Source organism: Sphaerodactylus townsendi, linkage group LG10 (assembly GCF_021028975.2).
Source record: "Sphaerodactylus townsendi isolate TG3544 linkage group LG10, MPM_Stown_v2.3, whole genome shotgun sequence".
In the NCBI taxonomy this organism is placed as follows: domain Eukaryota; kingdom Metazoa; phylum Chordata; class Lepidosauria; order Squamata; family Sphaerodactylidae; genus Sphaerodactylus; species Sphaerodactylus townsendi.
In genome coordinates, this window is record NC_059434.1 from 25,480,536 (window position 1) to 25,502,316 (window position 21,781).

Sequence of the window (21,781 nt, forward strand, 5' to 3'; positions counted from 1 at the left end):
CGGTCTATCAGCTGAACTAAGGTAAGTGGGAGGGAATTTTGCCTCTGACTCCATTTCCCCGCTCACTTATTTCAGGCATGAGGAAATGGCAGTATGGGGTAGGGGGAAAACCTTTTTCTACTCTGCTGCCATTTTTCCCATCCTGTCAGAACAAAAAATGCGGAGGTAGCTTTTTAAAAGATGTTCCCAGGACATCTTTTTTGTGCTGTGCCTAATTGGCCCTTGATTTTATAGGGCCTTCATGAATTAGAAGTTACTTGACAGCACTTAAACGCACACACAATAGTTATAAAATATTACCAGTATTCCAACCTTTGGAATGATTTGTACACGCTCAATTTGAACCAAAATACTATCTTTTGAGAGAAACAAGTGAATGGGGTGTGTGGGGGGGGGAGGGAGTAATAAAACTGAACAGGATAGCAAGGAGATAATATGTCTCTGATAGACCTAACCAAAGCAACTAATTCCTTGTCTAATCCTTATCAGATGGCTGGCTCTGCCAGCATAAATCACCAAGCAGGAATGGATGACAGAGGTCAGCAGCCACAGAGATGCCGATCTAGCCTTAAGTTCAAGAGATTCCATAGTGTGTTTCTCAGTCCATCTGTTACAGTCAGGATTTAAAAAAAAAATTAAATCCATACCTCAACACTGCAAATCGCATGTTTTTGAGCAGACCATTTCCCCATTCCCTTTATGGCATCCTTTGTAGTCGCTGGAAATTGTTACCTTATTCCACGCAGTATAGTATCCAAACGACTAAACACTAAACCAGGAACTGTTGTTCAACTCATTTCCACCACAAGCTTAGCAGATAGGCAAGTCATTTTCTTCCAACATCAGCCTCATATCTTCAGTTATAATACTGATCTTACTTATGGGATCTCTAATAAATATCAGTGAAATTGCTTTTGTAAAGATCACTGTATGTAAAATATTTTGAATGCGCTAAAAGCACTGTGAAAAGGCTATGCAAAATTACAATATACATTTACTTCCCTGTGAGCCAGATACAGTATCATAAACACCACTAAGGCAGAAATTAGTTGCTGCAGTCTGCTGTTCTTGGGGGCTTGGTAGACTCTTGAGAACAGCATGAGTGCCTGCAGGGGCAAGAAGGGTTTAGTGGAGACCTAGTCTGAAGAGAAGTGCTGCTTATATTAGTGGAAAGAACCTGAGGATGCAGTCCACTATTTGGCCTTAAAAACAAATGGAAGATAGCACATAGAGCAGTGGTAAGACTGGGGACCAGAAATTCATATGACCAAATTAGTCTAGTGAGGATGTGAATCTATACATCTTTGCCAATGCTGAGCAAGTGACCAGTTCAGCTGGTGTTTTGATCCAGTGTTTTTGTTATGTTTCCTTTTCCTTCATGCATGCATAATAGAAGGAAAAACAGCCAGAGGATGTACAGATCAAGCCAGGTGATACTGTCACCTGGGTTTCCCTAACACAACAGAAAACAAAAACAATCACCATTTATGGTGTGTGTACACAGAGAGAGAGAGAGAGAGACAGAGAGAGAGAGAGAGAGAGGGAGGGAGGGAGGGAGGGAGAACTTGGAACAATACAAGGGAATCCTTGTTTAGACAATTTAGCAGAACACATTTTAATTCCATGGATGTTCTGTTTCTGTTACATTCCATAACACTCCTATACTATTTTGCTTTGTCTGCCCCTGCCTTTTAGATTTTATTTTTTTGCTTTAGTATATACCAATTACAGGCCAGTTACCTACTGCCAGCTGTTGACTGTCAGTCCTCGCCACACTCTGTCATGAAAAATTGCACCAGAAGTGCTCTCACTTTTGGGGCAAGAGGAAGCATGTTGGGATGTGCCTCCACTTTCAGTGTGCCACAAAGGGGCAAGGATTTCTTGCCCTGAAGCACTTCAGGTTCCACTGCCCTCCAGAGTGCTGGTGGATAATGGGGCACAGATTCTATTAAAGTAAATCTCATGTTAGGGGAGGGCCTGTAGCTCAGAAGGCAGGTCATGCTTAGAAGGTCAAAGGCTCAATTTCCCAGTGTCTCCAGCTGAAAGATGGTACAGGATGTGAAAGACCTCTACCTGAGCCTTTGGAGAGCTGCTGCCAGTCTGAGGAGACAAAACTGACCTGGATGGACCAACAGCAAAGGCATAGCTTCCAGGGGACGGGTGTTTGTGTGTGCAATGTGGGCGCTCCTGTGGGGGTGTGGTGAGGGTGTTCTGGGGTGGGGCGGAGGACGCACCAGTGAACCAGGTGCTTTCCCCCCTTGCTACACCTCTATCCAACAGTCCAATTCAGCATAAGGCAGATTCATGTCCACTTTGTTTGGATGGACAAATTGGGCAGGAAATAACATAAAAAATAAGCAGAAAGACTATAAGGCAGAAAATGCACAAAACAAAATAGTAGTATATAATCCATTAAAAAATCTTTAAAATTCTTTTTTTTAATTTCTAACTTTCTACAACCAATATAAAGCAGAAAATAGCCAAACATATATGTAGCTGATTTTTTTCCGTCTTGCTGCCAAGGCGAAAGGCACAAACGTCCAGATTGTCACTTATCTCTGGTGGCCAATGAAAGTTCTATTTTTGGCATATTTGAGCATGGCCACTTTCCAAAGAAAGGAACAAATATTTATATTTTTAATTCTTATTATCTTGGAGACTCCAGCCAGTAATGCAGTAAGGTTTCCACAACCATATGAACACAAATACAATATCTGAAATAGCATGGGAAATATTTTGATTATTCACATTAATGTAAGCTACTTGTGCAACTTATAAGGATTTTTGATGTGCCATGCAGTGTAACATCAAAGAAGGTCTTTACTTTAGTTATTATGCCAATATATGTTAAGTACAGCAAAAATAACAGTACATCAATGTGTTTTGTTTCATTGTGTACTGCTATGTCTCAAAATGTGCTTTTCTATTTAGAGAAAGGGAAGGCAGGAAGTTGCATCTCTCCAATTAGATTTAAACATTGGTAAGAAGGATAAATAACAGAATCCCAGGAAATTAAACCATCGTGCTATTTTTAGCTAGACTGGAGTGTACTTGGGCAAGAAACCCTTTTTCTGTTAAGAAAACAGGACAAAGGTAAGAGAGTCATGGGAATGGGTGGAGAAAGCTACAGACAGCATTCAAACCCAACACAGATGGAGCAAAGGTTTTCCAGATGTAAAACTCTTCCTTGGGATCAAGAGAGTTAGGTTAGCTTTCTTGAACTGTAACACTTAACTTAATAAAAAAAGCCACCTTTCAGATTTTTGATCCGCTGAGGTTTTTAGATCTCTGTTTCTTTCATGAAAACAAGTCGGCACCTCACTCCCAAGAATTCTCGTGCATGGTATAGATTGCCAGATTAGGAAATAAAATAAAATAACAATGGCACCCCCCAAAATCTCGTGTTGCAGTTTTTTCAAAGAAAATGCAACACTCAATATTTTACAGATTGTTTTTGCTAAAAAAAAAAAACACGATGCTGAAATCATAGTTTATTGTTTATTTATTTAGGATATTTATTTATTTATTTACTTCATTTATACCCTGCCTTTCTCACCAATGGAGACCCAAAGCATCTTATATTATTCTCCAGTATGTATAGGGTTTCAAGTTTGCTACTGTCATGTAACCTGTTAGCTTGAAAAGCCCTGATTCAAGTCTCACCTCAGTCATGAGCTCACCAGGCTCTCCCCCCACCACAGCTATATAATGGATTTTTCTGCACACATTTCCTAAAATGTTTGTGAAACATTTTCAATCGCTCCCTTTTGTTCTCACTCAGCTCTTGAAATAATTCCTGCCCACCAATAAGTAATTTTTCCTGTTTTTAGTTCTGTGTTGAATTGATACTTCAATGTTTCTCAGCCTCATGCTGTGTTCTATATGCCTCATATACTTGATGCTTTGAAGATTCCTTCCCCCCAAAAAATAAATGAACAAATAGCTAAATAATATAAATAAACAGGCAAGTTGGAACTGAGTGAGCTGGAAGACAGTGCCAAGCAGGAAGTTCAGGAAAGCAAAGAAGTGTGGAAAACGTAGTCAATAAATCTCACAGCAACTGAAGACGTTTTAAAAACATTCAGCGAGAAAATTGTTTTAAAAGGGGATTTATTTAAAACATTTTGAGGCTCTGTAGAAAACAATGTAGAACTCCATGGAGGAAACGTTTTATTTCCTGCTTCAAAACATTTTAAATGAATTGTGTGGAAAAGCCCAATATGAGAATACATTACAGGCTCATTGTAAAATTTTCTAAGAAAATGTACACAAAGCACTTTAGAAAAAGAACTGAATCAATATTAAATAATTGTAGCAGTGTGCCTTTGGCATGAATTCATGAGAAACCCAGAGAACTGCCGTATTTCAGAGTCATTCCGATTTCAAAATCATGTTGTTAAGTTTATCACACATCAGTTGCTCATATACTGATATTCTTTCTATTTTCTATATTCCTATATATTTCTATATTCATGTACTGATATTCTTTCTAAATTAATCGATTTACTGAGATCACACAATGCTGAGTCAGGTAAAAGTAAGGACAACTTGTTATTAGAAAGCTACTCTTCTTGGATTGGGTAGGGTCTCCAGGGCAGTGTAGTGGTTAGAGTGGCAGATTAGGATATGGAAAATTCAGGTTCAAATCCCCATTCTGCTAAGGAAGATTAATAAGTTACCTTGGGCCAGTCACTGGTCGATTCTCCACTCATGATTAGATGCGTGCTCGTCACTCCAAATATCCAGGTTTCCTGCAGAACTTCCCACTACACCAGCGCCGAACATGCATTCACCACATTTCTGGTGCTTCCCCTCCCCCCCAGCACGTGTTATTTTAGAACCTGGAAGGAAGTAGACCTTTTCGAAAAATGTGTGTTCAATCTGGAGTGGTGGGGAAGTTGGGGGGGGGGGGAATCCAGATTCGAAGTACCCACCCTTGCGAGTGATGTGGAGCCTCCCATCCAATCAGGACGCAGTGGGCTGTGTGCAATGCACGCAGAGCCCTTTTTAAAATTTTTGCGGCCTGGAGATCCATGTGGATACGAAGCTACATGGGGCCGGTTTTGACCAATTGACTGAGTAGAAGGCAATACAAAGCTGTGCTACACGTAGTATCCACGCGGATCCAAGTACATGGAGATATACGGAAACAGGGCTTTGCTTTAATCGCCTGTTTCTTCGTCTCTGCATAGAGTCATTCTGCGCATGCTCGCAGAGATGTGGATCTGAACATAAAAAAATTCCCGGCCCAGCACAATGCTGCAGCCAATCAGGATAGCCCTTGACCAGATTGTGCATTTGATCCACCAACAGTGGGGACTCCTGTGAGGCTCCAGAGTTTCTGGGAACAAGAAGGTAGAAGCTGCAGTGAGGACCATGAAACTGTGCTGAAAAGGTCCCGAATCTAACCAAACAGGTTTGTATCTACTTCCATTTTTGAAGTGGGGAATCGACCACTCTCCCTCTCTGCCCAACCTACCCTGAAGTGCTGTTGTGATGATAAAATGAAGGAATGGAGAAAGCCTGTTCTGGCAACAGAAGTGGCATATAAAGAGGTAAATAAATCGATTAAACAAATTAGACTGTTGCATGATTCCTACTCTTCTGAGTCTCATTGTGCAGACATCTGGACTTCATTAGAATCCAGGATTATTTGCTTCCCATTCATTTCCATCATGATTGACATGCCATTTCTGGAGGAATGATTCACCTTTCTGGTGCTTCAGGTCTCAGTTGCCAAAAAGCATACTTCTGACATGCCCCAACTGCTTTTAATTCCCAGAGAGGAGTTTCTCTTGACGTTTTACTACTCAGAGCAAAAAATGCTGAATCAGTGGAGGTAATTTTGCCAAATGTATTTCAGAGAAAATCTCATACCCGCAAACATTCACTCACTAAGCTTAGGCACTGTAAAATGAGCCCACACCCAGGGAGTTGAGAAATGCTGAAGGAATGGGTTGAGGGAGAACTGCCCTTTGGGGGGTTTCAAAGCAATTTACATCCTAGAAAAAATTTCTTCCAGATTCACACTGAGTGGAAATTGTAGAAGTCAAGAATGTATGTGTTCATACCTTGACTCTTCCAATACCTTTCTTTTGGCTTACTATCAGCTTTTCATTGGACAACCCCTGGCCCTCTGCTGCTTTATTATTTAGTGCCACTAATGCAAGTTTACATTTACTGCCACTAATGCAAGTTTTGGTAAAATCTGGGAAGGATTATCAAGCGTCATCCAAAGCAGAGTTACATTCTTCTAAGTCCGCTGAAGTCAATAGGCTTAGAAGGGTGTACCTGTTTAGAATGGCAACATAAATATGTACATTATGTTTGCTTCATCTCGATCTGGACTGGAATATATGTTATATTTCCAAAAAATAACTAGCCAGTAGGGAAGGAAACTTGGCAAAGTAAATCTTCCTGAATTCTGGATCCCAGGCAGTAAGGGATTTTATCTTCTTCCCAAAGTATTGTTTGAGTATCCAGTAACAAAAAGGGACAGCTGCTCCTTCTGAGCAAACAAGGAAGAGCAAAGTTTTCTGAACACAGATGATGTCCCATGGGAGCATCCCAGTTTGATGCATAAACATTCAAGGGCCGTTTCCTCACTTAAAAAAAAAAAGCAGAGGCAAAATGGTTTTGTAAGCTTCGGGTGTTTTTGAGCACGCAGTCACACTCCCCACTGCAGGTAGTCGCGTGGGGTTTCCCAAAAGGCGCTGTTCCGAACAGGAACAGAAATGACGCGCACTGAGGGGTTGCGAGAGCAGCAGAATTGGGGCGGCTGCGTTGTCGCTGCTCCAGTAGTGGGGAGTGCCGCTGGAACCCACGTTACTTGGAGCGAGTAGCGCGCAACAAAAGGCGAGTGGGGAAACGGCCCATGTCAGAACTGACCACCAAGTGCAATTCACAGAAACAAGTGTGAATGATTACAGCATACAAGCGGCTTTTGCTCTATGTATCACACTGAAGGAGAAACATTGAAGAGATGACAGAGTGCATATCGAAGAGCACTCCCCTGGTAGTAAGCACTGCACATCTCATATGGCACAGTTTTTTGAGACTATTGTGGGATCTTATGGCACTTATGAAGATGCTCCAACTGATGCTATAAATGGTAAATGTTGGCCCCTTCCCTTCAATGTGAAACGGAGGTTCTTTCCTCACAAATCTTTTAAAATGTTTTGAGGCAGGAAATGAAATGTTTCTTCCATGGAGTTCTGCATTGTTGTTTTTTTTACCATCAAACAAGATTGAGTATACCAGGCATACAGAACTGCAGCATGAGGCTGTGAAACACTGAAGCATTGATTCGACACAGAATTCAGAAAAGAGGGAGAAATCATGAAATGGTGGCCAAGAATCATTTTGAGGGGGTGAGTGCAGACATACATCATTGTAGAGGTAAGACTAAAAATGTTTTAAAAACATTTTAGGGGATCTGTGCAGAAAGAGCCAGTTCTAGTCAACAGATTATACCTTCCTCTTTAAGTCAATTTTGAATCAAAATTATTTGAAGTTATGCTTCTTGTCTACAGGAATAACAAAAATGTGAAAATATGACAGCAACTTGCCCTAAAATTTCAGAAAGTACATAAAACAATGGAATGTATTGTAACAGGGTAAGTCTTGCTTAATACCTGGATGCGGGTCCACCAAGGAAACCCAGGGTCATTAGGGAGAGGCAGGCAATGGCAAACCACCTCTGAACATCTCTTTGCCTTAAAAACCCATGGGTTGTCACAAGTCAGCTGTGGTTTCTCAGCACTTTCTACCACAATACATGTAAGTACTAATCTACTGGCACATCTATGGGTCAAAGCCAGGTTCCAGCACAGATAAGACCTGAATCCTCCCCTTCATTCATCCATTCATCCATTCATCCATCCATCCATCCATCCATCCATCCATCCATCCATCCATCCATCCATCCATCCATCCATCCATCCATCCATCCATCCATCCATCCATCCATCCATCCATCCATCCATCCATCCATCCATCCATCCATCCATCCATCCATCCATCCATCCATCTATTTCGATTTTTATACCGCCCTATTCCCGAGGGGCTCCGGGCGGTGATTGATGGGATAAACATAACAGAGGACCATAATGACCTGGCCTTTTGAGGAGGTATAATGAGTGGTGGGATCCAAAAATTTTATTAACAGGTTCCGATAGTGGTGGGATTCAAACAGTGGCGCCGCCGCACACACGCACCTCCAGTCCCTATTGGGCAGGGAGGTTGCTTTAGTGACCCCTTCTCAGCACTCAGAAAAAAAATAGTAACCACTTCTAGAGAAGTGGTGAGAACTGGTTGGATCCCACCTCTGGGTATAATGTTTGTTAAGTCACAAATGCTTGCTGCAGAGCCCCTTCACAACTTTTACTTGCCCTTTCATACTCCTCCACAGAAGCATAAATGGCACATAATACGCCATAGGGGGAAAGTTTACAGAAACTCATAGAGGCGGGAGAAACTGAATGTGCACATGTGCCTGCATGAAGTGGTTTGCACCTCACTCATGCATGCAGACATCAGTATTGTTAAAGTACTTCCACAATGGATAAAAGTCTAAAAATTGGAACCTTCTGATTAGCTGGAATATCTGCAAATGGGGCATTTCCCTACATCTCACTTGGAAGTTACTGTTGCAAGATTGCACTTGTCATAGTACTGCCATAGTAATGGGCAGAAGGGATCAAAGCTCCACTGTAAATGCAGGAAACTGTCCCTATACCTGGGTTTGCCTGCAAAATACAAAGCATATGATGAATCTAGTATACCCAAGTATACATTCTAGCATCTGTAGATCTAAGTGTATAGCCTGACACATTCAAATAACTGTTTGGACAAATATCAAGACAAGACAGTCTGAACTGTTGTGTATCCCTGCTTTATTTTTAGTTGCTTAACAAGCATCATTCTTAGAAATATGATTTTTTTTCACACGTCAGTCAGCAATATGAAAGACAGAAATACCACCATCACTGGGGAATCCTGCCTCACTGCAGGCACCTTGCCCGTGTATTCATTTGCAGTCAGTGCGAGATGTCAAAGGGATCACTTTTACTCCAAAAGGCAAACAGAATGCCTGCAGGTCTATACCTAATCCGAAGAAAGCCTTTCTGAGAGGAGTGCAAATAAGCATGACTTTTCATCACACATCAAAGGCAGCTCTTTCTCGAGGATCTGAAAACAGGTTTGTCATTTGGCAAACAGACACGAGAAGACATGCATGCAGGTGCATAGAGAGAACATGACAAAGCATCTTCTAGGAGCCTTGGGTTGGTTATTTCACACATTCACAGCCTATTCTTCCTCCCAAGAGTTCAGAGTGTTGGAAGAGAAGGATTTGACGCTGTTTCCTGCCTCGACCCACAGAGGGGATTTTACTAGTTAGCCAGAGGCTAGATAGGGACTTAGGGATTGACACCTTTACTCTATCATGCCGGCTCTATCCCTTTGATGTTAGACTGACACTCTCAGGGAAACTTCCTTCCTTCTTCTCGCACACTTCTCCATCTTACTCCAACATGCCTAGAAGGAGGATGGGTGCTCCATGCATCCGTCTCCATCCATCCAGCTAGAATAGATTAGATTAGTGAACCTATCTACCTACCTTTCTATCCAGAATGGAGTTCACTAATAAATACTCTTTTTACTAGATTAGAAACTACAATTGACTCTGACTTTTCTTTGTGCCAAAGCTCACGCGCAAGCTCACACACACACGTGCGCAGGTAAGCTTATGCTGTGTTTAGCCACCAGGGCACTCTGTTCGCTGTGCAACGGGAAAACACACTACGAGGTGTTGTTTCTCCCATCACAGAGTAGCATACTTTGGTTTATTTCATTTTTATCTCCCCCAAAGAGAGCCAGTCAAGCTTAGGCTCATTCCGCACATGCAGAATAATGCACTTTCAAGCTGCTCTTTGAAGCTGTGCGGAATAGCAATGCATTATTTTGCATGTGCGGAAGGGGCCTTAGAGACAGTAATTTGTCCAAAGCTGCCAACAAGGACATGATGGAGCAGGAATTTTATACAAGGACTCTCAGATCCAAGATCCCTCCTCCACTTTGGAGACATGGATGGTGCTATACTGTACTACTGTAGTTGTTCCTATGCTGATCCAGGCAGGAATAAGGACTTCCTAATGCCCTATTTATATGCAGGGACTACTTGCTTGGATGCTTATATACACAAGCACCTGGATACTGGCGTGGGAACAACTGTGAACAGGCACACACTTTCCTAAAGTTGGCTCAAGCGTACTCACCCAAGCATAGTACAAACACAGCTCACAGGTACACTAGAAGTCTATAAGAGCAAGCCACAGCAAGTCTACTCAGAACCCTACTCTATGGGGCTTACTCTCAAGATAGTGTCCTTAGGATTACACTGTAAGGACAGCCTACTCAGTTCCTCTTTCCACCTTCTCTGTGGTAGAGAAGCAATGTGTATCTGGGGGGGCAGAGGGGGCAGATGACCCAGGTGCCACTTTCAAATGTCATGTGGAGGGGCAAATTGCAAGAGCAAGCAGGGCATGACCGACCTCTCTCCCCTTTGTAAAACCAAGTTGGCAACAGCAAGCAGGGCACTGGCCAGGGCACCTTTGCAAACCCCCGAGAGCAAGCAGGGCATGGAGGGGCAGCAGTGGAAGCAAGGCACCCTCCCACTTGGCCCAGCAGCAGGCCAGCCCTCCCCCCTGAGCAAGCAGGGCTAAACAGGGGTAGGGAAGTGGAGGCAGCTCCCACCTGCCTGCCGCTGGCTGCTCACTGCCTGCTGCTAGCCAAGGAAAAACTGCAGGGTTTCTCATCCTGACTGTGGGAGAGAAAGTGATGTGACTGGGCCCACTCTAAACCAGTGGGCAGAGCCCAGGCTGATTAACTACCAGCTATCACCGCTTCTTGCTGCCACACTCACCCAGTCACCACTGCCTGCAAGGGCAAGCCAAGCTGGCTGCCCACTTGCCGCTTGCCTTCTTTCCTCACTCTGCCACCTGCCTGCTGCCTGCTGCAGTGTACCTGCCTGCCACCAGCCAACTACTCTGGAGAGGTAGGGGTGCAATCTACAAATGGACTGAGCATACCACTAACCTCCATCTGAAACACAATCCACCTCTGAGGTCCTACCACCTTGCCTGGTTCCCCCACTGCCTCTACCTTCATGGCTCCTTATGAGTAAGGCCTTGCTGCTAAGCCCAGGATCCTCTGCAAAGCCATGGCTACTCACAGGCAAAGGGCAGATGGAGGCGGTGAGAAAATGGCTCCCTCCCATGTGGGTGGCTCTCCAGGGAAGGAAGGAGGCGAAGCTGTTACTATCGTTTAAGATGGTGCTGAACGGCACTGTTGCTATCGTAGCAATATGGGGCTGGACGGTAGGGAGAGTCGGCGGGTGTAAGTTTTCTTTTTTTTTTGGGGGGGGTGCTGGGGTAAAGTTTCAGTACTTGCCCAGGGCACCATTATCTGCTGGTACAACACTGTGCAGAAGGATCCAGAATCACCTGCTGCCATGGTAACAACTCACTTCAGCTGTTGAACTTTTCAGTGGCCTCTACTGCCACTATTTTGGGGTCTCTCTATGAATCGGTTCCATGAAGAAAGTGTACCAAAGACCAATGCAACAAAGGAGTGAAGACCAAAACAACACATGGGAAATCTTCTTCCAATCCCTGTGATACACACACACACACACACACACACACACACACACACACACACACACACACACACACACACACACATACATATATATATATAGGTATGGGTATACATATATACATATATACATATATATATATAGGTATGGGTGTGTCATGACTCAAAGCATGGAGATCTTTGCTCCTTCGAATTCTTCTCCATCCAGCTCCCTTCTACTGAGCAAGGGTAAAGATGGATGGAGGAAGCCTATACAGAGTTACACGCTTCAAAGTCCATTGGGAGAGCATAACTTTGCTTAGGATGGCACTGTTGGAGTGAGATGAGAGATTAATGCCTCTCTGCCCTCTCTCTCTCTCTCTTTAGATGCACATCTGTAGCCAAGTAAAAGGAAGTATCTTCCCTACCTGAAATCTCCTGAGCTTTATTCACTTCTGGGTTTGCTGTCTGCAAAGGGGCTTATTTCCAGAGCAGACCAGCCCTTGGGTATTGTGTAACACTTCAGATGCTACCAACTTTAAGCCTCCAACTGATTAAAGAAGAGGGGAAAAAATGTGACCCGAATACATTTGCAAAAAAAGCCATTAGAGCTCTTGAATGCCTTCTTGCTGGGGTTCCAATTAGATCAGAGTTAAGAGAGCTCTTTCTAGTTCACCAGGCAGTGGGTCTTTTAAAATGTATCTTGTTTACCGACAGAAGAGCATGTCACTGGTGGCTTTTTAAAAGGCTTCCTGCTGAGAGCTCACACACTGAGTCCTGACCCAGCCTGTCATCACTCAGTCCCTTTATAGTCCTCAGTTCCTTGCATCATGTGGTAGCTCAGTGATGATCACAGGCTGCTTGATACTGCAATTTCAGTCAGGAAAAAACTTTCAACAGTTAAGACCCTTTTTGAAAAAATCCTCTCTGGTGGAGTGGCCTTTTGCAAGTTACCCTCTCTTTCAACCCCTCATGGTATTACTATGATAACATAATGGGATGATCCCCAAGTCACTGCCCAGAACTTCTTAGAAAGAAGGGTGAGATACCACATACAATGGATAACATCATAAACCGCTTCTCAACATACTACCTTCAAGATGGGAGTTACAGAGATTTAAAAACCCAACCCAACAATGTACACCAGATGAAATATCCTGAGTCCTCCTAATCTCACAGTTCTCCTAATCTCACATAATCCATTGGCTTGCTTTTATCAACATGTAATTTGATATATGCTTTATTATTATTTTGGTTGTCATAGTCTGTCTGAGATATTTTATGGAAATACAGAGAAAACAAAAACACTCTGAAGTAAATAGTGTAGACTCTGAACACAAACAGGAGCTGGAGATAATGAGAAAATAATCGTCTGATGAAGACTTTTTGATGATTGTTTATAAAGTAGCACCTCATAATCCAACCAACACTTAAAACTACAGGCAAGTAAGTGGCTCTTCGTGATCTCAGACTGCATACGGTAATAATAACAATTCTGAATGGGGCTTGAAAGTGTTGCTTTTTCAGAGTGGGTAAGATGTGTCCCTCTGTAAGAAACACTACTGCATTTTGCCCTGACTCTTCTGAACAGTTTTCTAAACAGTTGGATTTGTCAGTGAAAATGTTCAACACTGCACCAAAACCTTAGATTATCTCCTGAGGTTTGACAATCAACCACAAAACCATCTATCCTCATGGATGTTTTCATATAATGAACAAATGGGAGACAAGCAGATACAAACTATGCTTATCACATATTAGCGACACACAAACTTTCTGTAGTGAAATCATTTGTTGACACCAAAACAGAGATGTACACTCTCCAAAAGGGTATATCCAATTTAGGAAATGCTAGGAGTAGCAAACTCCAGAGCCCAGTCCATGTAAGAACTGGCTACAGTTCATTTTTTAAAAAGCTGACTACCTCACAAACTACCTCCACTCTTATTTGCTGCTGGGGTTGCCAACTCTGGGTTCAGAAATATCTGGAGACTTGTAGGTGATGCCTGGGTGAGTGGGGTTTACAAAGGGGAGGTAGGTTGGTCAGTCATAATTCCATGCAGTCTCCGGCCCCCACCTGGAGGTTGGCAACTTTAGGAGGGGAAGGACCCCAGCAGGGTATAATGCCATAACGTTTACCCTCCAAAGCAGCCATTTCCTTCACTGGGTGAGACCTCTGTTGTCTGAAGTTCAGTTTTAATTCTGTTTCAATTTTCTATTTACGTTTATTCCCCACCCTTCAGCACAGTCTCAGGAGAGATCTCCAGTTCTACCTGGAAGACCCACTCCCGCCTAAAAAACTGGTGAGCCTAAGCCTAGCAGCAACAGCTGGGTGACTTGATATCTCCCAGCTTGCATGTCTCAACTCTGACTGGCTGTTGTGAAAGCCAGCATGGCGCAGTTGCAGTGTTTCTAGTGCCTTCTCCCTTCACTCTTGCCAACTGCCATTTTCCCTCATGACTGACCCTCTACCCCAGTGATGGCAAACCTTTTCGAGACTGAGTGCCCAAATTGCAACCCAAAACCCACTTATTTATCGCAAAGTGCCAACACGGCAATTTAGCCTGAATACTAAGGTTTTAGTTTAGGAAAAAACGGTTGGCTCCGAGGCGTGCGTTACTTAGGAGTAAGCTTGGTGGTAGTCAGTGGCTTTTCTTTGAAGCAACCATGCAACTCTTCCAACTGGTGAATCATGACCCTAAGAGGGTTTACTCAGAAGTAAGCCCCATTGCCAGCAACCAAGCTTACTACCAAGTAAAGGATCACGCTTTAGTTCTTCGCATGAAAATCAGTGGAGTTTAACAGTGCTTAACAGGGTTACCTACACTGCTTCCGCAAACCTAGGACTTAGGTTTAATGCTAATAATTTAGCCCAGAGGCCCATGCCAGCCTAGATGGATGTGTGTGTGTGGGGGGGACTCTGTGCGTGCCCACAGAAAGGGCTCCAAGTGCCACCTCTGGCACCCGTGCCATAGGTTCGCCACCACTGCTCTACCCCAACAGCCGCTGAATCCCACTTGCTTCAGCTTCCACTTTTTCCTCCCTTTCAGCCCTCTGTACTCCCTCTCCTCGAGGCCTTTGTGGGAAAAGAAGGAGAGAAGCAAGTGGGGGGAAAGGCCACCATGTGGGGGAAACTCTTCGTCCCCAAGTCCTTGTACATCTGCTGCTTGTATTTAAACCAATCCTCTAAAAACTTTGAAGGAAGCATGGCAATAAAGACAGGAAAGCCTTGATATTTGGGGAATGCACCGTAACATAACAGAGACCTTTCAGCACCCAGACCATGTCTGCCAAGCTGTCACACAGCTTGTTTCAAACAAAGGCACCAAAATTACTGAACTGTCAAATGATCTAAAGTGTTATTTTATTCTTGTCACCAGTCATTAAGAAAGCAAGATTTGGGTATATTATAACAAATGTTTTCAACTCAGAGAGCCACACGGACTCAGGCAGAGCTCACCACAACCATGTAAGTTAACAGGCTTTCTCAAGGCCAATTTACACATCGATCCAGTGCAGAGCGGCTGCCGGAAATCTGCTTTGAACCCCAGTGTGTGTTGGCTCCCTGCCCAAATGGTGAAGTGGTTTTATACAGGTGTCACCATTCACAAACTCCTCACACACCTTAACGGTGAATTAGCAGTGGCATGCTAAAAGCATTGACCTTGCAAGTATATGTGTGTGAAGGATTACATTTCAAGATTCAATATACATGTCTCTCCCCACCATGGAATGAAAATGGCAGAAAGATTTCAAAAAATCAATTGCCATTGTTCACACAAACTATTTGTTAAGTTTATAATTTGTTCCTTCTGCTGAAATTTCAGCTCAAGCCTGACTCCTCCCAGGAGAATAATTAGGCGGACATTCCACAAAAATAAACGCACAGAAGAAGAAAAAAAAGAAAACTGACTAGTCATTTACTTACCAGCCTTCTCTTTTTCTGTGATAACTGGTATAGCCTGAAAAACGAGAAAATGATATTATATTTACAAAATATTACATTCTGAAAACAGAGATGAATGATTACAAGGACACATCTCTACTGTTTATCTGTTTATACTTGGTTCTGTCTACATTAACAATAAATCATACTCATAACTGCAGAAATCTGACGGTGTAATCCTAAACAGTGTTACAATTTTCTAAGCCCAATGACTTCAATGGGCTTAGAAGTTTACAGCTCTGTTTAGGACTGCAAATGGGTTGGATTTAGCCAACTTTTTTTCTGGTGAAAAAGGGAAAAGGGTCATGCTGGGGATCAGGGGACTTATTGATAAAAGACACACACAACAGAGGCTGGCAACACAAAGTAGACATCTGGCTGGATCCAACCCAACGTCCTGAACAACAGGGAGGTTTCTTTGTAATATATTCTCTGGCCTAGAAGCCAGAACGGTCTCTCTCTAGAGGAGCTGGTAATCTGGCATGAACTAAAATGAGCATAAAATGAACCACAGGAATAAAAAAGCAAAGACAATCAGGAGTAAATCTTTACAGACGTAGAAAACACATTTTGAAAGAATAAGCACATGCTCCAATCATCTACACTCGGGCTAGCACATCTGTTGTTTAAACCAGTTAGACTGACCTGCTGAACAATCACTCATGAGTTCTTCATATGACATGATTTTAGCACAGACAACCCAGCATTAAATACCTCCCTAGGTACTAATGCAGCCATTCTCAACCAGGATTCCCTGGTACCCTGAGGTGCCGTGAGCATGTCCCAGGGGTACCGCGGCAACACTACCGCCCCCCCCTCATTTTTGTGGGGTCTCCCACCGGTGCCAGCAAGGACATGGAGCTGGCCCATGGGGCAGGGCCTGCCACAAGGTCAGCAGCCGTCACCACCCCCAGTGCTACCCTTCACCCTGGGAGGGGAAGGTGGGGTGTGTGGCAAGCAGGGGCAATGGGAGGGGAAGGTGGAGGGTGGCGGCAGGGGTAGTGAGGTCAAGGGTACCCTGACCTCGAAAAGGTTGGGAAACACTGTACTAATGTATCTGACGGAAAACTACTACTACAACATCAAGGTACACACACAAACTTACACATCCAGCTTCTGTGGCAGAGCCTAAAGAGGGCAGGATTTGCTGAGGGAAGAGGCCTCAGTTGAATATAATGCCATAAACTCCACCCTCCAGTGGGACAGATCTCTGTCATCTGGAGTTCAGTTGTAATTTTGGGAGAACTCCAGGTCCCATCTGGAGTTTGGCAACACTAGCTCTGGCAGCAACCACTGGGTGATTTGATACCACCCAATTTGCATGACTCAATGAGGCCTACTGTGCAATAACAAGCATCCTACGAAAAGCAATGTAGTATAGCAGTTAAGAGGAAATACTGCAGGGAGAAGGATCCAGGGGAATGTGGGGTACCCCCAGTGGTGGGATTCAGCAGGTTCGCAGCATTTCGGCAGAACCGGGTACAGGACCGGAGTAATCCAGTCCCTAATAGATGTTCCTGCCAGCAACCTGGCTGCCACATTTTGCACGAGCTTCAATTTCCGGATCATGGCTAAGGGTAAGCCCGTGTAGAGCGAGTTACAGTAGTCTAACCTAGAGGTGACCGTGGCATGGATCACTGTGGCCAGATCAGAGTGGGAGAGGTAGGGGGCCAGTTGTCTAGCCTGCCGCAGATGGTAGAACGCCGCCTTAGCCGTCTGGGTGACCTGGGGGGGGCAGATAAATGTCAGTTGGTTGTTGGGCGGGAAGGAGACAAGCCAGTGCCACATACTCTCCACTCTTCAAAGCATTCATTTTCTCCAGGAGAACCAGAGTTGACAACATCTGATGAGGCGAGAGCTCACCCAGAATTACAACTGCTCTCCAGATGAAAGAGATCAGTTACCCCGGGGAATATTCATGGCAGTATTGAGAGCTACACAGAACAGTGTGGAATCAGCCCAAGAATGAAATTGGAATCCCTGGAGGAAATTACTGAGCAGAGCTTGTAAGAAGATGTAATGGCCATGAGAGGGTAATTTCAGTTTCAGTTTACACTACAAATGCCTCATTTTGTAGAAAGTGTGCTATGTGTTATAAGTTTACTGTGATTCTCTATAAGTAAACAGTAAAAAAAACTCACTTCCCGATAGTTAGTAAACCAATAAATAGCAGCCTTCTGAGTATGAGTAGTTTAAATCTGTGGAAAAGGTGATACCCTGTTAAATACTGCATCAAGAAAAATTATCCAATTCTTTCCATGATGACCTTTGGACATTTCAAAATGAACTACGAAAGTCCACTAAAGAACAAATTTTTCCCCTCCTGAAGACACATTCTTTATTTCCTCTTACCAAGGCTCTCTCAAACATGTGTCCATAAACACAATTGAAATATTGGGTTTGATAGCACACCTTTGTGTTTCAAGTGTCAGCCCCCCAAAAAATATACAGCTGTTTTAGATAACAGTGACTTATACTGAAATGGTTGGTTATTCTCTCCCAATAGCGAGTTCAGCATTTGAAGAAGAACAGATACCTTCTGTATTCCTTCTCCTGTGAGCCAATAACAGATTCTGTTCTCATGTCCTCAGCTGCTCCAGTATGTGGAATTCATGAATTCTTACTGGCTATCATCTATACAGAAGCGTTAAATGCACTGTTTACCTTACAAATACTTTACTGTAAAAATTGCAGTCAAGTGCAGACCTGTATTTCTCTGTGAAAGGTTGAGAGGAGTGCAAATAAGGTTTAGAGTGGGCCCAGTCACATCAAACAATTATTCCCTCCCATAAACACACCCTCTTCCTGATTCCTGAACCAGGAAGCAGCCTATGAAAAGAAAAAGCAAACAAATCAATAAATAAAACATTAAAAAAGTCAGAGGGGTGAACCTCTTCCAAGCAGATCCATAGGCTTTATAATACATTTCACAGAGCTCTAAAAAATTGTGGTATCCCCCCCCCTCACCCGGGCCCTTTGGGCGGTGTGTCCTTCCCTCTTCCCTAACCTGGGGGTTGGTCTCCCCAGACGATGACTTTCCCAATTGGCCCAAGGGCCAAGAAACCACCGCGCCCACAAAGCACTGGGTGTACGGGTAGCCCTCGCCCACGCCACCCTCCTCCTAGTAGGTCTCTTTGCCTCCCTTCCCCTGTCTGGCTTGAGAGTTCACACCCTCCCTCTCTCTCTCTCTCTCTCTCTCTCTCCCTTGTTGCTTCACAGGGAGAGGAGTTTCCTGTGCCTTGTCTCTCCCCTGTGGCCTCACAGGGAGAGGTATTTACAGCTTGTGTGAACAACTACCACCCTGTTACTGCACAGGGTGAGGACCAGCTTGAACCAGGGTCTAGGTTCTCAAAGGAGGTCTGGGCTTCAGGGTCCTCTTCCCTCCTTCCCACTTCCCACCATTGAGCTGTCTCTTTCCCTTGTCTTTTCACACCACCACCCACATTCCCTGCTGCTGTGGCAGCTCCAGACTCGCCCTTTCCCACTTCCTTATATACCTTCTGCCCTCTCATTCCTCTTCCTCGTCCCAGCTGCTTCTCCAGCCCATCTTCTACAGCCGCCTCAGCTGTGGGTGGGTGGGCCCTGCCTGGTCTCAGCTGCTTCTTTAGCCTATCTTCTACAGCTGCCTCAGCTGTGGGCTTGCTGGGCCTAAGCCTCCTCTCTTCCCTGCCTTCCCCTTTGAACAAGGCTTCTGAGGCCTCTAAGGCCTTCACCCTCCCTGCAAGAGCCTTCCCATCTCCCGCAGTGCCAGCTGGTGCGGGACTCAGTGGGGTTAGTCCGGGCACTGCAGCCGAGCCCGGACAAAATTCAATTAAAAAACCACTCTATTTCATGTTTTCCTTTCACATGAACAGACAAATAATATTAATTGCCTTATGCAGATTTAGACCACAGATGCATGAAAGTCAGTATTGTCTACTCAAACTGGCGGAGACTCTCCAGTGTCTCAGAAAGAGGTCTTTCACATCACCTACCACCTGGAGATGTCAGAGACTGGACTGCTTGCCAAGCAGATGGTCTATGTTGTGATGGATGACAGGGCGACCTTTGTGGTTTAAACACGTTTATTTCAAGCTAACAAACTATAGAACTATAGAACAGTTAACAGCTAACCAGAAGTTCTCAGTCTTAACTCCCCTAGTCTCAGTTCCAATTCCACCCATAAACTCAAACTCTTAAAGGTATATACCATTACACTCTACCAGTGAGTCACAGCCTTTCCTTATTTGGTCTATTGAACGCTATTTTCCCCCCATCACTGCTAATTCCCATAATTCTTTTGTCCAAGGTTCTAAACATGATGGAGTTACAACTTTCCAGTGCTGCAGCAATCTATATCTATCTATCTATCTATCTATCTATCTATCTATCTATCTATCTATCTATCTATCTATCTATCTATCTATCTATCTATCTATCTATCTATCTATCTATCTATCTATCTATCTATCTATCTATCTATCTATCTATCTATCTATCTATCTATCTATCTATCTATCTATCTATCTATCTGTAAAACATATATATATCCCCATCCAAAGACAGGCCCAAAGGGCTTCAGGGAGTGGCGCAGTCTTGTATCAGAACATTTGCCCTCTCTCGGGCACTTACCCAGGCAAAGGGAACAGATGCACTGGCAGCTGCCCATCCTACAGCCCTCCCGCTCTAAAACCTGGAAGTTCGGGCTGCAATGGGGCTGTGTGGGCATTTTGTTTGGATGTCAACAGGTGTGTCTGGGGTGGGGCATTCCCAGAGGCGGAGATGACATTAATTGGCTGAATTCAGCAGATTTGCACCACCACTTCAGCAGAACCAGTTATTAAAATGGTGCTTGTAAACAGCCAGTTGTTAAATTATTTGAATCCCACCACTGGAACCGGTTGTTAAATTTATTTGAATCTCACCACTGCTCCCATTTAAGACCGAGGGCCAGGAGTGCATCATCCACCTTTTGGGTGGTGTAAGTCCTGTGTGCCCTATCAGGTTTTTTGTGGATAAGGATGGGGAGGGTTCAGTGCTTTTCCTTGCTCCCCGTTTTTCTGTAAATACTGCAGCAGGGTGGCGCCACATTGGCACCACAGCCTGTTGCCTCTGGGTTTGGATGAGGTTGATAGTGTTATAGTAAAGTAGAGCTGTAATGGTCAATTGCTGCTTCTAATTTTATGAGTACTATTACAGTCTTACAGCCCATTTGTGAAGAAATGATCAAACAACCAAACAAAAATATGCTGAAGCCTTATAGCAGCCATGAAAACCACACCTTTGGGAGTCAATGTACAGTTGATATGGAGCATGTGTATATAGGAAAAATCAGAAAACAGGTAAAGAAAAGAGTTCAGAAAACTCTACTAAATGGAAGTTCAAACAAGTATGTACTGTATTGTCAAAGGCTTTCACGGTTGGAATCAACTGGATATTGTGGGTTTCTGGGCTGTGTAGCCATGTCTGGTAGCTTTTTGTCCTAAAGTTTCACCTGCAACAATGGCTGGCACAGTAAGATGTGTTCCTCTCCATGGCACAGCGTGGAAATGCGCTGATTTGTATTTGTAGTGATGATAACAATGCAGGGAATTGTTGTCACATGAAAGCAGCTTAAGAGCCACAAGTTGCAGTGGACACAGGCCCAACCCGCAGCTGCCAATCCCATTTCAGAAGAAAATGTAGCCACCTAAAAATTACTGCAAGGAGCATGGCAGTAATAAGTGATCCTGTTTTTCCACTCTGCACCACACTATAAGAATCTGAGGTTACAACCTGGTGACAATGCTGACTCCTGTAAAAGCTGCAAATAGGCAAGCTCGTAGACATTGCTCTGCCCACCAGTCCTCACCCCTTCCTCAGCCATTTCATGTAGGCTTCAGTGCCAACAAAGAAACTTGGCAACAATAACACATCATATATTTTGCTCCACTGCACATGGTTGGGAAGAGAGAAGAGGAGCCCTGGGGGACTGCTGAGTGCAATGTAGTTTCTAATTTCTCTGTTCCAGATATGAAAACTCTTTCCCATATATTCACCTGGAATCATTGCTAGATTCTGCAAAGGAGGAATCCCCAAATTTATCTTAGATGGCGTTGTGTGACATTTCCCACCCCCTTTGTCCCTCTGCATTGCAGGACATTTCCCCCTTTGCCAAAATGCACGACTTACATGTTTAAGCCCATACAAATTGGGCAGGCATGAACAGCAAGCACAGAA

General features: G+C 43.9%; 1 protein-coding gene across 2 annotated transcripts in view; it reads right to left on the reverse strand.

Moving 5' to 3' along the window:
- The window catches only part of DLC1 (DLC1 Rho GTPase activating protein), a 282,574-nt gene that overhangs the window by 172,023 nt on the left and 88,770 nt on the right, over positions 1 to 21,781 (reverse strand). For both annotated transcript variants that reach the window (XM_048509074.1, XM_048509075.1), the window contains exon 5: positions 15,566 to 15,599. In XM_048509074.1, coding sequence (XP_048365031.1) covers positions 15,566 to 15,599 — 34 coding nt within the window. The remainder of the gene's footprint in view (positions 1 to 15,565; positions 15,600 to 21,781) is intronic.